Below are 19,637 nucleotides of genomic sequence, written 5' to 3'. Positions count from 1 at the left end.
AAGGACTTTGCAGATGGAGGAATCAACTGGCTGAGGCGTGCCAGATGATTATTATTATAGTACAAGCCATGTCATCGGTCGCTGAATAGCTTGACATTGATACGCCATCTCAGTGCCTCTTCCCGACAGCCTGGGCATAGCTTTGATGACTTAGGGCTAGTCCACACTAGAAACTGCAGCGCGTCTATGCCAGTGGGTAGGGCCCTACCAAATTCAGGGTTCACTGTGGTCAATTTCATGGCCACAGGGTCTTAAAATTGGTCAATTTCATGATTGCAGATGTTTACATCTGAAATTTCACAGTGTTGTAACTGTGGGGGTCTGGATCCAAAAGGGGATGGGGGTCCCAAAGTTGTTGCAGGATTGGCATGATGGCAGCAGCTGCGGAGTTTCCTGCAGCTGGAGGAGGCTCCTGGAGATGGAGGTAGGTACAATCTCTCCCGTGCTGCTGGGAGCAGCCCAGCCGGGGGTTCCAAGCTGCTAGTCAAGGTCAAGGGTGGCTTAACGCATGGGCCCATGGGGCCCTGGACAACTTGAAAAATGAAGCCCCAAGCCCAGGCAGGAGCCAGAATTGGGGGCAGAAGCCCTAAGCCTGGGTGGCCCAGAACCCGGGCAGGAGCCACAGTGGGTGGAAGCCCTGAGTCCTGGCTGGAGCCGCAGGAGGTTGCAGCCCCCAACCCAGGTCCCCGAGCCCAGGCAGGAGCCATGAGGGGGTGGGTGCGGGAAGTGGACAGGCAGCCCCGAACTGGGCAGGAGTTGCGGGGGCTGGAAGCCCCGAGCCCTGGTGGCCCCCAGCCCCAGCAGGAGACGTTGTGTGTGCTGGGGGAGGAGCAGCAGCCCGGAGCTGTGGCAGGAGTTAGTGTCCTGAGCTCTGGGAAGACCCACGGGGGTGGAAGCCCAGAGCCTAGCCCTGGGGCTGCTGCAGCACAGAAGCGCGGATGGTACACCTTCACTTCCACGCTGCCTGTGGATCTCCCTCTGATAACAGCCATGTCCGGGAAGGACAAGTCCCATCCCTCCCCAGCCCGGCTGATTTTGGGGAGATCTTATTTCACGGTCCGTGACATGTTTTTCTTGGCTGTGAAATTGGGCCCTACCAATGGGAGAGAGATCTCCCGTCAGGATAATAAAACCACCTACCTGAGAGCCTCTCCCGCCGACAGAGCGCTGCCCACACTGGGGCTTAGGTCGGTGTAATTTACATTGCTCAAGGGGGTGGCTTATTCACCCCCTTGAGTGACATAAGTGGGAGTGCGTACAAGCCTTTGCTTGTTTGCTAACAAGTCGGACTAATTGTGTGGGTGGAGTATTGGTATCATGCTCATGAGAAGAGCACCCTCAGCCCTTACTCATTATATAAATCCAACACAGAGTTTAATCTTAGTTTCTTCCTTGGCTCTCTTCCCCTGCCCCAAAAGTTACGGGTCAAAGAGACTCAATGAGGTGGGTGATGCTAATTTTTTTTTTTTTAGCAAGGCCTGTAATCACATTAGCAGCCGAACTGTTACTTTTGCACATAGTAAGGAACACCTATTTTGGGGTGTTTGTCAAATTTCTCCTCCGGCAGGATATGCAACAGCGGGGGTGTGAAGTGATGATAAAACAGAGTTAGACTCCAGTCCTGCCTGACACAGTTACAAAGGTCGGTGTCCTTTATTTACACATGTATGTAAACAACAGAAAGTAAACAATACCACCCAACGTGGTGTAGCAAATAGGCTGCTGCAGTTTTACTTCAGGACTTGAAGTGTTTTATCCATTTCACAGAAATTGAAGGGACAGCAACATGGGAAGGCTACATAGTTACACTGACTTTTCCGCACAGGAGACACACCAACACACACACACACACACACACACACACACACACACACACACACTCCACAGTTTAGTTCAGCACCAGCAGAAGGCCATTGCACCAGTCCACAGCACATGCACAGTAAGCGAGCACAGGAAAACTAGTTAAGAGCTCGTTTTAGGACCAGGTATGGCATGTTCTTAAGTAAATTATAATAATAAAATAATAGTAATAATACTTTCTACTTTTACAGCACCTTCCATCCAAGGATCTCAAAGCGCTTTACAAACAATTAATTTAGCTTCACTACAGCTCTCTGAGGCTGGTCAATATCATTTCCATTTTATGGATGGGGAAACTAAAGATCCTGAGAAGCTAAGTGATTTGCCCAAGGCCACACATCTGTTAACAGAACTGCGAGCTACTTATTGGTTCTCAGCTCTGTGCCTTCAATACAAGATTGTTCTTCCTCCCAACAAGAGTAGGGCTTCTTGACATTTTAAAATACGCTTCTGAGTATGAAACAAGGCCCCAGTGTTGCAGGGAGAACAGCAATGGAAAGCCCCTGCATCCACCTGGAGCCCTGTTAATTTCAGGGAGGCTCCAGGTGGGTGAAGGGTCCCAATGCACTGCTAGTATAGTGCCCAAACAAGAACCCAGGATGACCTTCCCAGCAAAAAAAATGATCTGAAAACAACTTTGCTGATGTGATCTCCAACAATTTTAAATGCCATAGCAAACCACATACACATTGCACTGTCTGGTCTGCAAATACTTCAGACAAAAAGGGACAAAACTCTAAACTTAAAAGAAAAATAACCCAAGAGTTCAATGAAAAGTTTAAAACTTACGCTGCCTGTAAATTGTCCTAATTCACATTTTAGCTCTACAGACACTTCTTGAAAAGCCAGATTCACAGATGCATCCAAAAAAGATGACATTGCAGTGATCACCATAACAGAAAACACTCTGCATGAACTAAGACTGGTTTAAATCTTTTCCACAATAACATGGACAGACTCATCTTGCATCCTAACATCAAATTAAATCCAAGCATGTAAAAACTGCTACTAAAAAAGTAGCTGCTAAGTTTGGTTTGAGCATCACCATGAATTGCTCATACACCCTCTTGTGCACATTTATGCTTCAAGTAGTTTTATTTCTTTCACTCTTCATGAATAAAACTATAAAAATGCCTTATTTCCAGCTACCGTGGGAAAGGAAATGAACCACCACAGCCATAGGAGATTACAGTTTAAGACTGCTAACATAACAGAAGATAAAATAAAGTTCAGATGAGCATAAGATTTTTTGTACAGGAATTTCTGCAAGAGCTGTTTTCCCTACCATGTAAATATATAGAACAAAACTGATGGAAAGAAACTCAGTTATGTTTCTTAAATAAAAACTATGTACAAATTGCACATATTACAAATCAGTTACAGAAAGCAGAGTCTTCACTGATAATTTTCACTTGCTATAGTCCGTGATTATCAGTGTACTCTGGTCTTCAAGTGTCACAACACAACAGAACTGCAATATTACGTACACAGGCTGAGTTGGTCTTCTAGCTGCTGGAGTGGAATCCTTTTAAACTATAATACATGCATTCCAGAAGCTATAGAGTAACACTGTTCACTTGAGCAGCAAGTCTCTCAACACAGCAAGTCACAAGAGTGCTGTCATTGCTGTCTGGTTTACTGGTTTTAGGCAGTCTCTGGGTGTTGAATAACCCTCATTCACCAGTGAATTAGTTTGCGGTTTCTGATAGTCAGTACTCACTGAGGTCAAAACACTGTTAACTTTAGGTTTATCATAGTTTATTAGACTCTGCGGTGTTTGATAGTCCCCATTCCTGACATTGGTCCTACCTGAATTACTGAAACTGCCAGCAGAAAGGGAATGTTTATGAGCAGAAGAAATTACAGGTACATTGTAGTCATTCTCAGAGGGAAAAGTGTTGTCTCTTCCTAGATGCCTCTCTATAATAGGGGTGGCATATTCAGGCTCCTGGTTGATCAAGGGCAGTGCATATTCATGACGGCTAGCTCTGTGCGGGCAGTGATAGTGGTTCTCGATCTCTGAACTACCTTTCTTCTCCTCATCCTCTGTGTCCATTGGTCTGAATGTGGATCCTTTTCTTGCTACCATCCCAGTTCCGATCATGAGAGGCTGCTGATAATCTAGAAAGAAGCATTAAAAGCTCAAAAATATATAGACAGTCTATTGGTTTGTTTGATTTCACCATATATAATGTAACAGGAAGCAGAGTTTAAAAACGTTAAGAGACCCAGCTACTATATCAATAGGAATTCTCATTCGGATTGTAAGAAAACTCCGTTCTTGCCAACCTCTTTCATTCACTAAAGGAATCATTATTTGTCAGAGGTAGTTATGGTTCTAGAGAGAGGATAAAAGTTCATTGTCAGCAAGATATGGGCTTCTTGATAAGTTTGGCAAGGGAACTTGCATCAAGTTGATAGGAATTTTTTTCACACGTGAGAAGTTCTCTGCGATGCCTACAGGATGGTTAACCTCCTCCCCCACCCCCAGTTCCTGCATTACTAAAAAGGAATCTTAGGCCAGTCAAATGGCAAGTGGAAGGAGAAAGCTGAACGGGACAACAACCTAGAAGGAAGGTGTTGGAGTCCAACGGGTCAAGAGAAGTGTGTAATGTCGGCTTGGAGCTGGAGGCGAGGGAACAATGGGAACAGTAAGGAAGGAGATTACTGGACAGGTCACCTAGATCTGGGAGGATAGCAGGAAGAGGATCAGAACCAGCAAATGACCCATGGAGGAGCCAGACGTAAGATCAGAGGATCTGCAGTGTCAACAGGGGTGTTTGCAACTCCAATCAAGAAAGCCCCTGCTAAAGGATTACCTTGGTGAAAATTACTTAAAAACAAAACCAACAAAAAACAATAAGAGAAAACTGCAACATTTTCACTAGCCTGAATCTAAGAGACTAAAATCTGTCCTCTTCTCTTTGCAGATGAACTGACCTGCACAGCTCTGTTACACAGCACTGATAGAGACTGCCACATTTTGGTGTAGTCCTTAAGAAGTTCAATTCAGTTTCTCTGACATGAGCTGAATTCAGACCTACATCTCCCATTGAAATTCTCTGGCACTTCTTGTTTTGCATCTCAAACTACACGGTAAGCTCTTTGGGACAGAGAAGGTCTTGTCTTTATCTGTACAGCGCTGAGACTATTGGTGTACTAAATAAACAACAAATAATTCTCTGATGCCACTCCCACCTTTAGTTCCATGGAACTCCTAATAGGATTTGATGAAATATCCTGATCCATTCTGGGATTTCTTTAGGAACTAGTAACTACTAGAGAATTTGACAGTGAAGAATTATATCAGGGATTTAAAAAAAAACATATTTCTAAGGTGAATGCCCTCCACAACCTGGTTACAGAGGTGCCTTCAGAACACATTCCTGGGATTAACTCACTTTTTTCAGCTTTACCATTTGCTTTTAAGGCCAGTATACAAAAATACCAAATCTCAAACATTGCCTTATATAAATCCCCAGAATTTAGAAATTTTCACCCCATGGCATGAGTGCTTGGAACCCTCTATAAAGCATTGGCCATTAGGCAAAAAGCGTGGATCCATGCAGGGTATCTCCTCACATAACCACATGTACAAGTAATATTTATTCACCCCTCTGATATAATACACTTTTTATAGACCATCGTAACATTATTTATTCAGAAGGATCCTGTTACAGCTAGCACCAATACATCCATGGTAGTGTCATATGGAATTCAAATTAAACCCTAGTCACAGTTTACTTTATTTGATCTTCACTGCATTTCTCTGACAACTGATCTCAAAGGCAAGCTGGAATTTTGGGGTGCTGGGGATAGCAAATTAGTCTTGCAGGGAAGATCCATGCAGTGCTGACTGATCCCATAAAATGGTTGGGCTCACGAACCTTTCCAGACAGAGAAAACATAGGCAGGGACAAGAGGTGCTTAGAGAAGGAATGAAGAATCCCTTTGGGATGCAAACAGGGACTAAGGGCTGGAATTTGCTCTGTCCAAACAATGAGTTGCAGCTAAGGTAACACAGCAGATTAATACATCATTGTTTTACTTAACTACATTGACTTCAGGGGGCCTGGCTTCCACAATGGTTCAGACACTAAGTGACATGAACAGAGGTCTCAACAGGATCTCTAGTTGGGCATTAGCTCAAACTGTTGGAGAAACTGACTCTTTGTTCAGGTCACTAAACTTTTGTGAAGAAATGAGACATTAAATACAAACATGACTAAAGACACAGAAAATCCCAATCAGCAATGGCAATCTAGTCTATTCTAGTCAGGTTTTTGTATTGTGTCTATCAATACAGAAGCTTATGCTCAAATAAATTTGTTAGTCTCTAAGGTGCCACAAGTCCTCCTCTTTTTTTTAAATTATAACTGTTTCACCAGGAGAAAACAAATCTCTCTCTACAAAATGGAGGGAAGTTTTAATTTCAAAACTAAAAGGAGAGAGTGAGTTAAGAAATCTCCTGGACATTTTTCCAATATAGTCTCCCATTTCACTAGTTCAATGCACAAGGGAAGGCACATTAATTCTTGGGTCCTGCCTCACATGCTTACTCTTGATGCAGCCAGAGTTTTGCTCAGATAGAATTTGCCTGCCCCTCTCCCCATTGTATACTATACATCCAGAAGAAGGTGACTCTATCTCAAAGAATGTAACTGTTACCTGCCATGTCACTTGTGACTAGATCCAGCTTTTGTGGAGTCTCCTTTTCATTATTATAGCTGATGGTAAATTCTGTTGACTGATGTCTGACAAAGGGCTGCTTGATCTGTTTCCAACAACCTAGAAGAAATAAATGAACGCAGAAAACATTAAAGGCTTGTCCAAATGAACACTTAGCTCACCGGAAGCTGGGGTGTAAATCTACCCTGCACTAGCCTGCCATGCACTAAGTGTCCGCGTGGACCCTGCTGCTGTGCACTAACCAGTACACTTTGAATTACACTGCTTTGAAACAGGAGTAAATTAAAGTGCACTAGGGAAATTTTAGTGCATGGCAGCAGGATCCACCTGAACATTTAAGGTAAGTCTACACTTCAGTAAAACACCTGCAGTTGACTGAGGCCCGGGCATCAGGGTTATGAACTTGCAGTGTAGATCTTCAGGCTTAGGCTGGAGACTGGGCTCTCGGACCCTCCCCCTTTACAGGATAAGTATTATCCTTTGGCACCTGTTGAGAGAAGAGTATTCTGTGTTGGTCTGTTTCAAGATTACTTCCGAGACAAGTGGAGGGGAAGTTAATTTCTTTTGCTTTCTTCTGTTTCAGATGGATGTTTCACCATCTAATTGGCAGAGGAGCAGGGTGCTCCACTAGAGAGGAACTAAATAGCAGCTGAACTCAGATTCCCTACTCTAAATGAAACCCGCCCTAGACAGCCTAATCAACTGAGACACAAAAGATGTTACTTCAAAAGGATGTTCGCAGACATCTTCCAAAAGCAAAACCCCCCAGCCAATATTCTCTTCAGATATGATGAATGAAGCACAATTCAGTATTATTGGGCTTTTTTTTTTTTTTTTTTTTTAGGAATTAGGGAGAGGATCAGCAGAGGAAGCCACATTAAAACCATGTCTTGGCCTCCTCAGGGAGAGGCTAACCCCTGTGCTGCAGAAGAGGGAAAGGAAAGGAGCCATTTGCTGGAGGGTAGGTGTTTTTTCCAGTGGGAACACTCTCAAAGTTTGTGACCCAAAGTCTCTCTTTCACTTGCTAATTGCATTTCTGTTGTGGGCGCCACATAACTGTATTGCTAGGCCTGCTGTTTTCGGGTGGCACTAGTAGTGGTGTCATTTTCCCTAATCCCTTTGTGATACTGTGAATTAAAACGAAAGGAAAATGATGCAATTGATGTTCAATTGTTTGATCCTTCCCATCAACCCATAGAAAGGAGAGAGCATGATTCTCCACTAACCTGTGGTTTGTGCATCAGATGAGCCATAAGCACCTTCTTTTGCCTCTCTCCTGTAAGGCAGGAATATGTTTGTAAGGTTTTGTCCCTCACAGCACTTCACCTTCATGCCTTAGTGTCAGTGGAGTGAACCATCATGTTTACCAGGTGAGGAAAATCATCCCCCATTAGTTTCTGGGTAACAGCACTTATTACAGTAGGGGACGTGAATGCTGAATCTTGTTACAATTTCCATCCCACCATCAACCTCAGCCTAGACCAATCCACACAAGCGGTCCATTTCCTGGACACTACTGTGCTAATAAGCAATGGTCACATAAACACCATACTATGAAACCTACTGACCGCTATACTTACCTACATGCCTCCAGCTTCCATCCAGGACACACCACATGATCCATTGTCTACAGCCAAGCTCTAAAATACAACCGCATTTGCTCCAATCCCTCAGACAGAGACAAACACCTACAAGACCTCTATCAAGCATTCTTAAAACTAGAATACCCACCTGCTGAAGTGAAGAAACAGACTGACAAAGCCAGAAGAGTACCCAGAAGTCACCTAGTACAGGACAGGCCCAACAAAGAAAATAACAGAACGCCACTAGCCGTCACCTTCAGCCCCCAACTAAAACTGCTCCAGTGCATCATCAAAGATCTACAACCTATCCTGAAAGACAATCCCTCACTCTCACAGATCTTGGGAGCAGACCAGTCCTCGCTTACAGACAGCCCCCCAACCTGAAGCAAATACTCACCAGCCACTACACAACAGAACCACTAACCCAGGAACCTATCCTTGCAACAAAGCCCGTTGCCAGCTGTGTCCACATATCTATTCATGGGACACCATCACAGGGCCTAATCACATCAGCCACGCTATCAGAGGCTCGTTCACCTGCACATCTACCAATGTGATATGTGCCATCATGTGCCAGCAATGCCCCTCTGCCATGTACATTGGCCAAACTGGACAGTCTCTACGTAAAAGAATAAATGGACACAAATCTGATATTAGGAATCATAACATTCAAAAACTGGTAGGAGAACACTTCAACCTCTCTGGCCACTCAGTAAAAGATTTAAGGGTGGCAATTTTGCAACAGAAAAGCTTCAAAAACAGGCACCAACGAGAAACTGCTGAGCTTGAATTAATATGCAAACTAGATACCATTAACTTAGGCTTGAACAGAGACTGGGAGTGGCTGGGTCGTTACACATATTGAATCTATTTCCTTAAGTATCCTCACACCTTCTTGTCAGCTGTCTAAATGGGCCATCTTGATTATCACTACAAAAGGTTTTTTCTCCTGCTGATAATAGCGCATCTTAACTAATTAGTCTCTCACAGTTTGTATGGTAACTTCCAACTTATCTGTATATATGTATATATATCTCTATATATATCTAACTATATGTTCCGTTCTATGCATCCGATGAAGTGGGCTGTAGCCCACAAAAGCTTATGCTCTAATAAATGTGTTAGTCTCTAAGGTGCCACAAGTACTCCTGTTCTTTTTGCGGATACAGACTAACACGGCCGCTACTCTGACACTTGTTACATTTGTTTCCCCACAGCTGTTTGAGCTGGGAAAAGGCACTGGAAAATGGTGATCTCTTAGCAATTCATTTGGTTTGTTCATGTCCCTGTATGCCAGCTCGGATGTTATCTTCCTGGTTGTGTTAGGATTGCTATCCTGAATTCTTTGCACAGTTGTTAGAAACCCTAGATTTGGTACTGGACTCTGAGGAGATGCAAACCCTTTTCATAGGGAGGTGATGTCAAAGGGAACTTTGTCCCTACCCCCAAACTTCATCTGCTGACATTTGTATCCACCGGGCAGAGCTCAAATTAATGGAAGACATGGGGGAGTCTAAGCGAGTGAAATTTACCTTTTTCCAGCCCTCTCAACGTCTGTGACAGCTGCTGAGCTTTACTTCCCAACATGTGTTTTATGCACCCCCTTACATGGCAGCTCTGAATTTGGCCCACTGAGTCAAAGCTGGTCTAATTCACATATCAAGGAACCAGCAGAGATGAATGTAGCAACACCACCAATAAGATGGGGACGAGACAACAATTAAAATAGCTTCCACTCTACTTTCTTTTTGTTCCTAGGTGTGCAAGTTACACCAGCCTAGACGCCGTTATTAGTCAGTAAATGGGGGTAAGTAGGTTTGAGCAGATTAACCAATTACATAGGAATCTGAGCTAGCGTAAAGGGTGCTATTTTACATCACCTCTGTATTTGGCTAGTCTACACTGGCAACGTTAAAGTGCTACTACATGGCTTGTGTGGTCGCGGCAGAGCGCTGGGAGAGAGCTCTCCCAGCACACTAAAAAACCCACCTCCATGAGGGGCCCGTCTCCGTCCAGCACTGTCTACACCGGCACTTTACAGCGCTGAAACTTGCTGCACTCAAGGGCGCGGTTTTTCACAGCCCTGAGCAAGAAAGTTGCAGCACTGTAAAGTGCCCGCGTAGACAAGTCCTTAGCTTCACAGGGCTGCCTACGGCATGGGGCCCCAGGCAATTGCCCTGCTTGTTTCCCATTAACGCTGGCCCTGGCTTTTGTATGCAGAAAAACAGTTGTGGCACAGCTGAGCCATGGAATTTTTATAGCATGTTGAGGGGGGCTCAGAAAGCAAAAGGTTGAGAACCCCCGAGCTATGCCACTGCAGCTCTTTTAATTTAGATGATGAAAAATAAAAGCTCTTACTTTCGTATGACTGCACAGATACAAATCCCAGAGAGCAGGAACAGACACAGCCCAACTAGGACCGGGACAACTATAGCTGTAAGTTTTAACCCTGCAGGGAAAAAAAAATAAAAAATAAAGGTAACACGGGTACAGGTTTCCAGAGCTAGGTATGTTTTGTTTTAGGAGAATACCCTGAAAATGAACAGATGATAAACATCTTGATTCGAGAGTGCATGAGAACGTGAAGGCACAATACCGCAGGAGGCCGTGAGCCAAATTTAGATTTGATGTAAATAGGTGCAGCTGTATTGATCCCAAATACATTTTCTCTAGGTCTCTGTGTTGCTCAATACCTGTATACATCCTTCCAAAGGTAAAATTCTTTCTTATTATAGTCTGGGCTGGTAGTACCACCTATTAAGGTTGCCTGACACTTCCCATTATAAAGACCCTATTTTCAATTGCTAGTAACTTTGTGGGGGAGAGGGGACTCATACAGAATGAACTCAGGGAGGGGGAGCAGGACTAGGAACCAGTCTTAGGGGGAAGGGAGAGAAACAGACTGGAGGAAGAGCCTGGAGGGGGAGACTAGAACTGACTAGGCAAGGAGACAGGGATGAGAAACCTGTAAAGTGAGACTGGAGCTGGGTAGACAAAGAGAACAGGACAGTGACAAGGAGCCAGAGGTGGGGAAAAGACAGGTCAGGGAAAGGTTGAAGAAGAGTCCTGAGTCTCTCCATCCCCTGCTATCATTAAATATCTTTGAAATCCACTGGCAAATGCCTGTCTGAGCCCACTGGTATCAGTTACTTCCGTTAGAGTCAAACACCTGAAAAACATCTGGAAAAAAAGTTTTGTTTAAAAAAAAAGAAAAAATCAACATCACTGACCCTTCAAAGGTCTGAGCAAGATATCAATCTACTTTTCTAAGTCCATCAAAGGAGACAAAATAGGGACGGTAATACCTGATATATAGAAGGTTTAAAAAAAAAATTTAAGGATTTCAAATTCTCTTTATCCTTCATAAAGAAGCTAAGAGGACTCCCCTCACCCTCACATTTGAAGATAACCATTAAAGAACACTGATGAGATGGGAACAGTTGGATCTGGCAAAGTGTAGATGCCTGGTAGAACAGGAAGTACACATCTCAAAAAGATGGCACACTTTAGAAAGACTGTACTGTTCTAGTGTTACCTAAGCTAGTGTCTTCTGACGGGATGGGTTCTGTGATGGTTCTGTCTTCTTTTCCAACTGCTACACCTGTGCTTTGACTTGGTCTTTGCCACATTGGGTGAGTAAATGAGTTGTTAGCTGGAAAAGGAAAAGGGAAAACAACTGAGCTGTCGTAGGTTTTGGGATTCCATTGCTCCACTGGGCTCCAGAAAGTATTGCTTACCACTTACCTTGCGTTATTCGACAACCAATCATCTCCACCTTCAATGCTATTCTTTGGTGCCAGGTCTGTGGAATGATCCGCACATATCGGGCCACTATAGGAGGGATAAAATTATTGCGTACTAGGTCCCCATAATTAGAGTTGCCTTGGAATACCTGCAACGTAAAGCACAAACTCTTTAATTGCTCTGTTTTCAGAGTGAGTTTGTTAAAAATACAGAACATCCTACATTTAAAGAGGGACGCTTGTCAACCTAAAACTCATTCAAAAATATCTTAAACTGTGTTGCAGTTTTGTTGTGTTTAAGACTATTAGAAGTAGTCTGTGTTGTTGTGTTTAAGACTATTAGAAGTAAATTTTAAAAGAAATTTACTTTACAGTTTTTGCTAAAGTTCACATTTTGCGCTTAATTCAGCTTGGACAAAGAAATAAGACTTGCCATTTTCATTTTCTGATCAGCATTGTGCTAATGCATGCTACTGTGTTTGAATTAACAATCCCTCCTGCATCAAAAGCAAACAAAACTTTTTATTGAAATCAAATCATGAAAAACGTTTTGTAGACTACTTCTTTTCTTCAGCAAAATCTCAATGAGTGACCAAAAAGAAGTTATCACCTTGTGCCGTAACGATGGTTCTTCAAGATGTGTGTCCCCCTATGGCTGATCCACTGTAGGTGTATCTGCACCCCTGCACTGCTGACTGGAGAACTTTGGTAGCAGTGTCTGTTCGGCCCACACGTGTGCTGTCTCTCCTCGTGCTGCGCCACGAGGCTAGCCAGCACATGCTGGCTAACCATCCTCAGTTCCTTCGTGGCCGCAGAGTCAATGAGAACTCAGAAATAGAGGAGAGAAGGGCGGGTAGTGGAACGCCCATAGTGGGACACAGATCGATGAACCATCGTTACTGCACAAGGTGAGTAACTTCTTCTTCGAGTAGTGTCCCCATGGGTGCTCCATTCTAAGTGACTCCTGAGCAGTGCCCCACTTGGAGGCCTGGGACTTCGGAGTCAGGTTTGTCACAGATGACAGTACTGTGGAGCCAAAGATGGCATCAGAGGAAGAGTTCCTGGTGATTGTGTAATGTTCTGCAAAGGTGTTGGCTGAGGCCCATGTCGCTGCTCTGTAGATCTCTGAGATGGGGACATTCCTGAGGAAGGTGACAGATGAGGAGATTGATCTCATGGAATGTGTACAGATCAAGTCCAGAGGGGTCATGTTATGAATTTGGTAGCACTGTCTGATTCAATTCAAGACCCACATAGAGAGTCTTTGGGCTGATATCGCTGAGCCCTTACACCTTTCCGCCATAGAGAGGAACAGTCTAGGGGACTTCCTGAAGGCCTTTGTCCTATTGAGGTAGAATGCAAGGGCTCTCATAACATCTAAGGTATGGAGTATGGCCTCCCTATTGTCTTGGTGAGGCTTGGGGTAGAAGGTGGGAAGGGAAATAGACTGATTCATGTCAAACAAGGAGGTAACTTTAGAGATGAACCTTGGATGCGGCCTAAGTGTAACCTTGTCAGGGAAAAACACTGTACGGGGGATACGCCATCAGAGCTGCTATTTCCCCTATTCTTCTAGCCAAGGTAACTGCAATCAGAAAAGCTGTTTTCATCGATTGGTATGCTAGTGAACAGGTAGCCATAGGTTCAAAGGGGGAGCCTGGTCAGTCCTTTCAGCACCAGGTTTAGGTCCTGAGGGGATAGGAAGTCGAGGTTGAGGGAAGAGGTTTGTTATTCTCTGTCAAGGTTCCTTCCCCACTCTGAACTCTAGGGTACACATGTGGGGACCTGCATGAAAGACCCCCTAAGCTTATTCTTACCAGGTTAGGTTAAAAACTTCCTCAAGGTACAAACTTTGCCTTGTCCTTGAACCCTATGCTGCCACCACCAAGCGTGTTAAACAAAGAACAGGGAAAGAGCCCACTTGGAGACGTCTTCCCCCCAAAATATCCCCCCCAAGCCCTACACCCCCTGTCCTGGGGAAGGCTTGATAAAAATCCTCACCAATTTGCATAGGTGAACACAGATCCAAACCCTTGGATCTTAAGAACAATGAAAAAGCAATCAGGATCTTAAAAGAAGAAGTTTAATTAAAGAAAAAAGTTAAAGAATCACCTCTGTAAAATCAGGATGGTAAATACCTTACAGGGTAATCAGATTCAAAACACAGAGAATCCCTCTAGGCAAAACCTTAAGTTACAAAAAGACACAAAACCAGGAATATATATTCCATTCAGCACAGCTTATCTACCAGACATTTAAACAAAAGGAAATCTAACGCATTTCTAGCTAGATTACTTACTAACAAGTTCTAATACTCCATTCCTGTTCTGTTCCCAGCAAAAGCCTCACACAGACAGATAGACCCTTTGTTCCACCCCCTCCAGCTTTGAAAGTAACTTGTCTCCTCATTGGTCATTTTGGTCAGGTGCCAGCAAGGTTATCTTAGCTTCTTAACCCTTTACAGGTGAAAGGGTTTTGCCTCTGGCCAGGAGGGATTTTATAGTTCTGTATACAGAAAGGTGATTACCCTTCCCTTTATATTTATGACATTCCCTTAAGGAGCCTTTTAATGGTTGGGTGCGATAGTACTGAGCACCTCTCTATGGGCTGGTGAAATACTGTAATAGTTGCTAGGTGGACCCTGAGAGAGCTCAGGGATAACCCCTATTTTTTCAGGGTCAGGGCATATTCCAGAATATGTGGAAGAGTTGCTGACACCAGGGAGATTTGTTGAGACATGCACCAAAACTGGAACCCGAACCATTTCTGCAGGTAAGTGCATTGTGTGGAGGACTTTCTGCTGTGCAGTAGAACCTCCTGTGCTTCTTTTGAGCTGTGACCATGTAGGAGCCATGCTTTGAGGCAGAGGATCCCCAGGTTGGAATGTGTGGAACACCCTGAGAGAGACAGTGCGAAGTGGACAGAACGGAGATCAGTGGGCACATCACGAGCTGCATCAGGTAAGGGTACCAGGTCTGTCGCGGCCATGTGGGAGCAATCAAAATTATGTAAGCTCCGTCCCCTCTTTATCTTTAGCAGACCCTTCAGCAGAAGAGGAAATGGAGGGAAGGGGAAAAGAAGGCCCTTATCCCACAGGGGAAGGAGAGCATTGCCCTGAGCGTGCTGTCCAATCCCTGCTCTGGGACAGTATTGCATACATTTCTTGTTCTGGTAATTGGAAAACAGATCTGTGGACGGTGTTCACTGTGTGAACAAGTTGTGAAGTACTGCCGGGTGCATCTCCCACTTGTGGTCATATAGGAATTTGTGACTGGGCTTGTCCGCTATCGAGTTTTGCGTGCCCGGGAGGTACGCCGCGGACAAGGTGATGTTGTGAGAGGTGCCCCAGTTCCATAGTTTCATGGCCTCTGTACGTAGGGAGGGTGATCTGGCTCCTCCTTGATGGTTGATATAATACATGTGGGCTCTGTTGGCTGTCAGGATTTTTGTATGTGATCCTGTTATCAGCGGGAAGAAATGGGTTCAGGCATTCCTGACCATTCTCAACTCGAGGAGATTTGAGGAGATTTCTCAACTCGAGGACACGTAATGGGGACCTCACCCATACTGATCTCTCCAGTGCCAGATGGCCCAGTGCTGCTGGTGGTACTGTCAGCTTGCGTACCGGGATGTTTTCCATTCTCTCTCTGTGCCCAAGAGTCAATGCCTGTGCCCAAATAGTCCGTGGGCCTATCAACGGTACCAGACAACGATGGTTGCCATGAGGCTTGGGTGCTAGATGATCTCTGTGCTGGCGGCGCAGAGGACAACAAGCAGGATGGTGATCACTTTCAGCTATTCCTGGGCTCGTTCAGGGGACTTCCTGCTCTCTTTTTCAACTTGTGAGAGGGGTCCCTGGACCGTTTCTTCGACCCACTATCCTTCGAAGTTGAAGGCTGAGGGGAAGGGTCACACCTGCCGGAGGGCTGGGGTCGGAGAGCCACCTCCATGAAGATGATTTTCTGGTGGCGCTCTCTGTCCTTGCAGGATCTCGGTTGGCCCTCACGAAGGCAGCGAGTGCACTGGGAGAGCTTGTCCATGACTGGGATCACCTCACTGCAAGTGTGACACTTGAAGCCCAGAGAGCTGGGCATGACCCCTCCAGCCTTGGAGAAGGGTAACACGAGAATGAAGTCTTCTCTTTCTTCTTTTAGGCACAGCCAAATAAAGAGTCAGAAGAAAGCTAAAAGATTTCTAAAAGCTAAAGATTTTCAAATGAAAAGGCGAGTTAACAATCTGCTAATGGACAGCTAAAGGTTCCATCCCTAGCCAGGGGCAGTTGAGAAGGAACTGAGGATGGTTAGCCTGCACTCACCGGCTAGCCTCATGGCGCAGCAGGGGGAGAAAGAGAGCATGTGCGTGGGCCCAACAGACGCTGCTACCGAAGTTCGCCAATCAGCAGCGCAGGGATGAGCACACAGAGTGGAGGACCCATAGGGACACTACTCGAAGAAGAACTGTTGGATTAGGTTCTCTTCATTGTATTTACAAAATTTGCCTCATCAGCAGCCTATTCTACAAGTGGACCTTTTTATTAGTTTGTTTAAATGAAAAGTGTATAAACCGGAAACCCTAGCTGAATTAATTCTATTTAAGATCATGTATAACAGCTTCTTATGAGATTTTTTTTTAAATGATGGAGTAACGTAGAACCAGTCAGAAGTTTACCCTAAGGAAACTTTGATTCATGTGGAATTTAAAAACAATCAAGTCAATTTTTAAAAACTTAAGAATTATCATTGTGGAATAGTGCAAACCCGCAAACTTTAAATATCTAGTTTGCACAGCTCAGAGCCGTTACTGTACCCATTTTTCACTGCAGGCAAAAAACTGAGGTTGTAGGATATTAAAAATCCTGAGGAAATCCACATTGTGCAACTGAAATTTCTCTCCAAACGATTTAAAGCAGGATACGTGGAAGTAATAAGAACCCACTTTCTCGATTCAGAATTTTAGGATCTATAAAGACCCCTCTACAGCAAGATTTTGATTATAATGAGAACTGATGCTCAGTTAGGGCCTGGTACTGCAACATGCTGAGCTCCCACATGTTCCACTGAAAATAATGAGAGGACACTCAGGAGCAGGCTCTTGGGATTTGTTCAGAGTAGACCAACAAGGAAATTCAAGGTAGTTACATCAGTGCGACCCTCTAATGTAGGCCTTGTTTACATGAGATATCTGCACTGCTTTCATTTTAGTTTTTAATCGATTTAAGTTAAACTTGTGCAAACTCCTGCGTGGACATTTATTTTGGCTTAAGAGCACGTATTTTGGTTTTGTATACACCGATTCCTTGAGCTAACCCCCAACAGTGGCCACACAGACTTTTTGCACCAGTTTATCTATATTAGTTTTAAATAACACCTTTGCTTAACCTGGGGTCACTTTTGTGTGTAGATAAGCCCACAGACATACTGCACCAGTAAATTACATTGATGCAGTTACACTGATGAAGACTGATTAATCTTCATGACAGTGAAAATCTCTCTTTCAATATCAAAGCATCTTAGAGAATTCTGTCTTGTGTTCCCATCCCCCCTTCACCTCCTTTTACCTTTTCTTCATTGCTTAGGATTCCTTTGTAAGTTCTCCATTTTGAGTTGTTATTTTTATAGTTCATAATAAAAGTCTTTACATAAAAGTTAAACTTCAGCATAGTGGATCCTGTAGTCCTAATCCCTTGTAACAAAAGAAAAAACATATTTTGTTAGTTTTTTTTTTTTTTTAAAGGAACATTTTCATACACAACTCAAAAAGGAAGTGGGTTAAAAATAAAGGTACAGGTCTGTCTAAAAGAACTGTTAATTCACCTCTCTAACTTTGGAGTTCAAAAAAAGCCAACAGGCTGGCGGAAGAAAATGAGTTTTATATTGTGAATTCCATGGCTTCTGTTGTGGACCCCTGACCTGATCTTGGAGAGTCTATAGTTTTGGGTAAAATATACTCCATCTGCTAAGCATATTTATAGAAGTAATAATGGCAGTTATTGAAGCTGTATCAGTAAGGAGGAGGAGAACCAAAACATATGTAGTAAAAATAGGCTTGGCAATAGTTTTAAGCATTAAGGGCTTAGAATGACACCTAATAGAAATTGCAGTTGGCATAAGTTAGCATGAGTATTATGTGCTTGACCAGGGTTATGAAATAATACATGCTTGACCTAAGGTTATAAAATCTAGCAATATGTATCTTTTAATAGTTTAGCAGTGCATCATGTAATAAACAGATAAACCACAATTGAACAATTTTATTGCTAAAATCTTAGGGGCTTTTTGCAATAAAAGCTAACCACATTAACACAACAAAACTACTAGGACAGGGACTTGGAAAACTAGTAGGAAAGTGTGAATTGGGAGTGCTTTGTTCCAGGTGAGCCTTGAGGGGGCCTGACTGTTATAAAAAGCTAGTCAGCTGTGAACCAGCGGAGCGGCGAACAGCAGAGAGGCTAACAGAGGGAGTTTGCCTGGGGAGAGCCCACTGAGGTGTACATCTTGCTGACTTCTCTGAGTAGTTACTACAACTCCTGAGGAAGCTCGTAGAAGGAAGGTAATATGGATGGGGAGCATTCAGCTGTTGTGACCTGCACTGGATGTGCCATTTTTGTCTTTCTTCCACAGGACAGAAGTGACTTTGTCTGTACAAAGTGCAAGCTGGTCTCCTTATTGGAAGAGAAGGTTCAAGGTCTGGAGAAACAACTATCGACCCTGCGTTGCACAAGAGAAACTGAAGATTTCCTGGACAGACGTCAGGATATGCTTCTACGGACACGACATTCTGAAGATTCAGAGCAGGCTGCGCAGCGGGGACAGGAGGACGGTGAAGAAATTTGGCAGCATGTGATCTCCAGAAGAAGAAAGGGGAGTGTCCACGTACCAGCAACGCAGATACAGGTAAGTAACCGTTTTCATGTTCTCTCCACAGATACTAATGCGGAAAGTGGACCAGATGATACATCTGAGGGAAGGGAACAGAAGGAGACTCCGCCGATTGGAAGGCATGAGATGCACTGTCCTACGGATGGGGGTTCCACGACCCCCGCTCCCAAGAGAAGGAGGCGGGTGATGGTGCTCAGGGACTCTCTCCTCGGGGGACTGAGTCATCTATCTGCCGCCCCGACCGGGAAAACCAAGAAGTCTGCTGCTTGCCAAGAGCTAGGATTCACAATGTGACGGAGAGACTGCCGAGACTCATCAAGCCCTCAGATCGCTACCCCTTCCTGCTTCTCCACGTGGGCACCAATGATACTGCCAAGAATGACCTTGAGAGGATCACTGCAGACTATATGGCTCTGGGAAGAAGGATAAAGGAGTTTGAGGCACAAGTGGTGTTCTCGTCCATCCTCCCCGTGGAAGGAAAAGGCCTGGGTATAGACCGTCGAATCGTGGAAGTCAACAAATGGCTACACAGGTGGTGTCGGAGAGAAGGCTTTGGATTCTTTGACCATGGGATGGCATTCCAAGAAGGAGAAGTGCTAGGCAGAGACGGGCCCCACATAACGAAGAGAGGGAAGAGCATCTTCGCAAGCAGCCTGGCTAACCTAGTGAGGAGGGCTTTAAACTAGGTTCATCGGCGGAAGGAGATCAAAGCCCTGAGGTAAGTTGGGACGTGGGATACTGGGAGGAAGCATGAGCAGGAGAGCGCGAGAGGGGAGGGCTCCTGCCTCTTACTGAGGAAAAGGGACGATCAGCGAGTTATCTCAAGTACCTATACACAAATGCAAGAAGCCTGGGAAACAAGCAGGTTGAACTGGAAGTCCTGG

The 19,637-nt window shown here is 44.4% G+C and overlaps 1 protein-coding gene across 5 annotated transcripts in view; it reads right to left on the bottom strand.

Moving 5' to 3' along the window:
• Positions 1-1,619: 1,619 nt before the first annotated feature.
• The window catches only part of DCBLD1 (discoidin, CUB and LCCL domain containing 1), a 92,212-nt gene continuing 74,194 nt past the window's right edge, over positions 1,620-19,637 (bottom strand). For 4 of the 5 annotated variants that reach the window (XM_084622121.1, XM_084622119.1, XM_084622120.1 and 1 more), the window contains 7 exons: positions 17,433-17,557; positions 11,877-12,024; positions 11,668-11,784; positions 10,491-10,581; positions 7,776-7,825; positions 6,529-6,648; positions 1,620-3,981 (listed from right to left, as the gene is read on the bottom strand). In XM_084622121.1, the coding sequence (XP_084478247.1) occupies positions 3,467-3,981; positions 6,529-6,648; positions 7,776-7,825; positions 10,491-10,581; positions 11,668-11,784; positions 11,877-12,024; positions 17,433-17,557 (1,166 nt within the window). In that variant the 3' untranslated portion in view covers positions 1,620-3,466. The remainder of the gene's footprint in view (positions 3,982-6,528; positions 6,649-7,775; positions 7,826-10,490; positions 10,582-11,667; positions 11,785-11,876; positions 12,025-17,432; positions 17,558-19,637) is intronic. The other variant, XM_084622123.1, reaches the window with a different exon arrangement.

This window comes from Lepidochelys olivacea (assembly GCF_965140295.1).
Source record: "Lepidochelys olivacea isolate rLepOli2 genome assembly, chromosome: 3".
Lineage (NCBI taxonomy): Eukaryota > Metazoa > Chordata > Testudines > Cheloniidae > Lepidochelys > Lepidochelys olivacea.
Note: the sequence above shows the minus strand (reverse complement) of the source record. Positions and strands in the feature narration are given on the sequence as shown.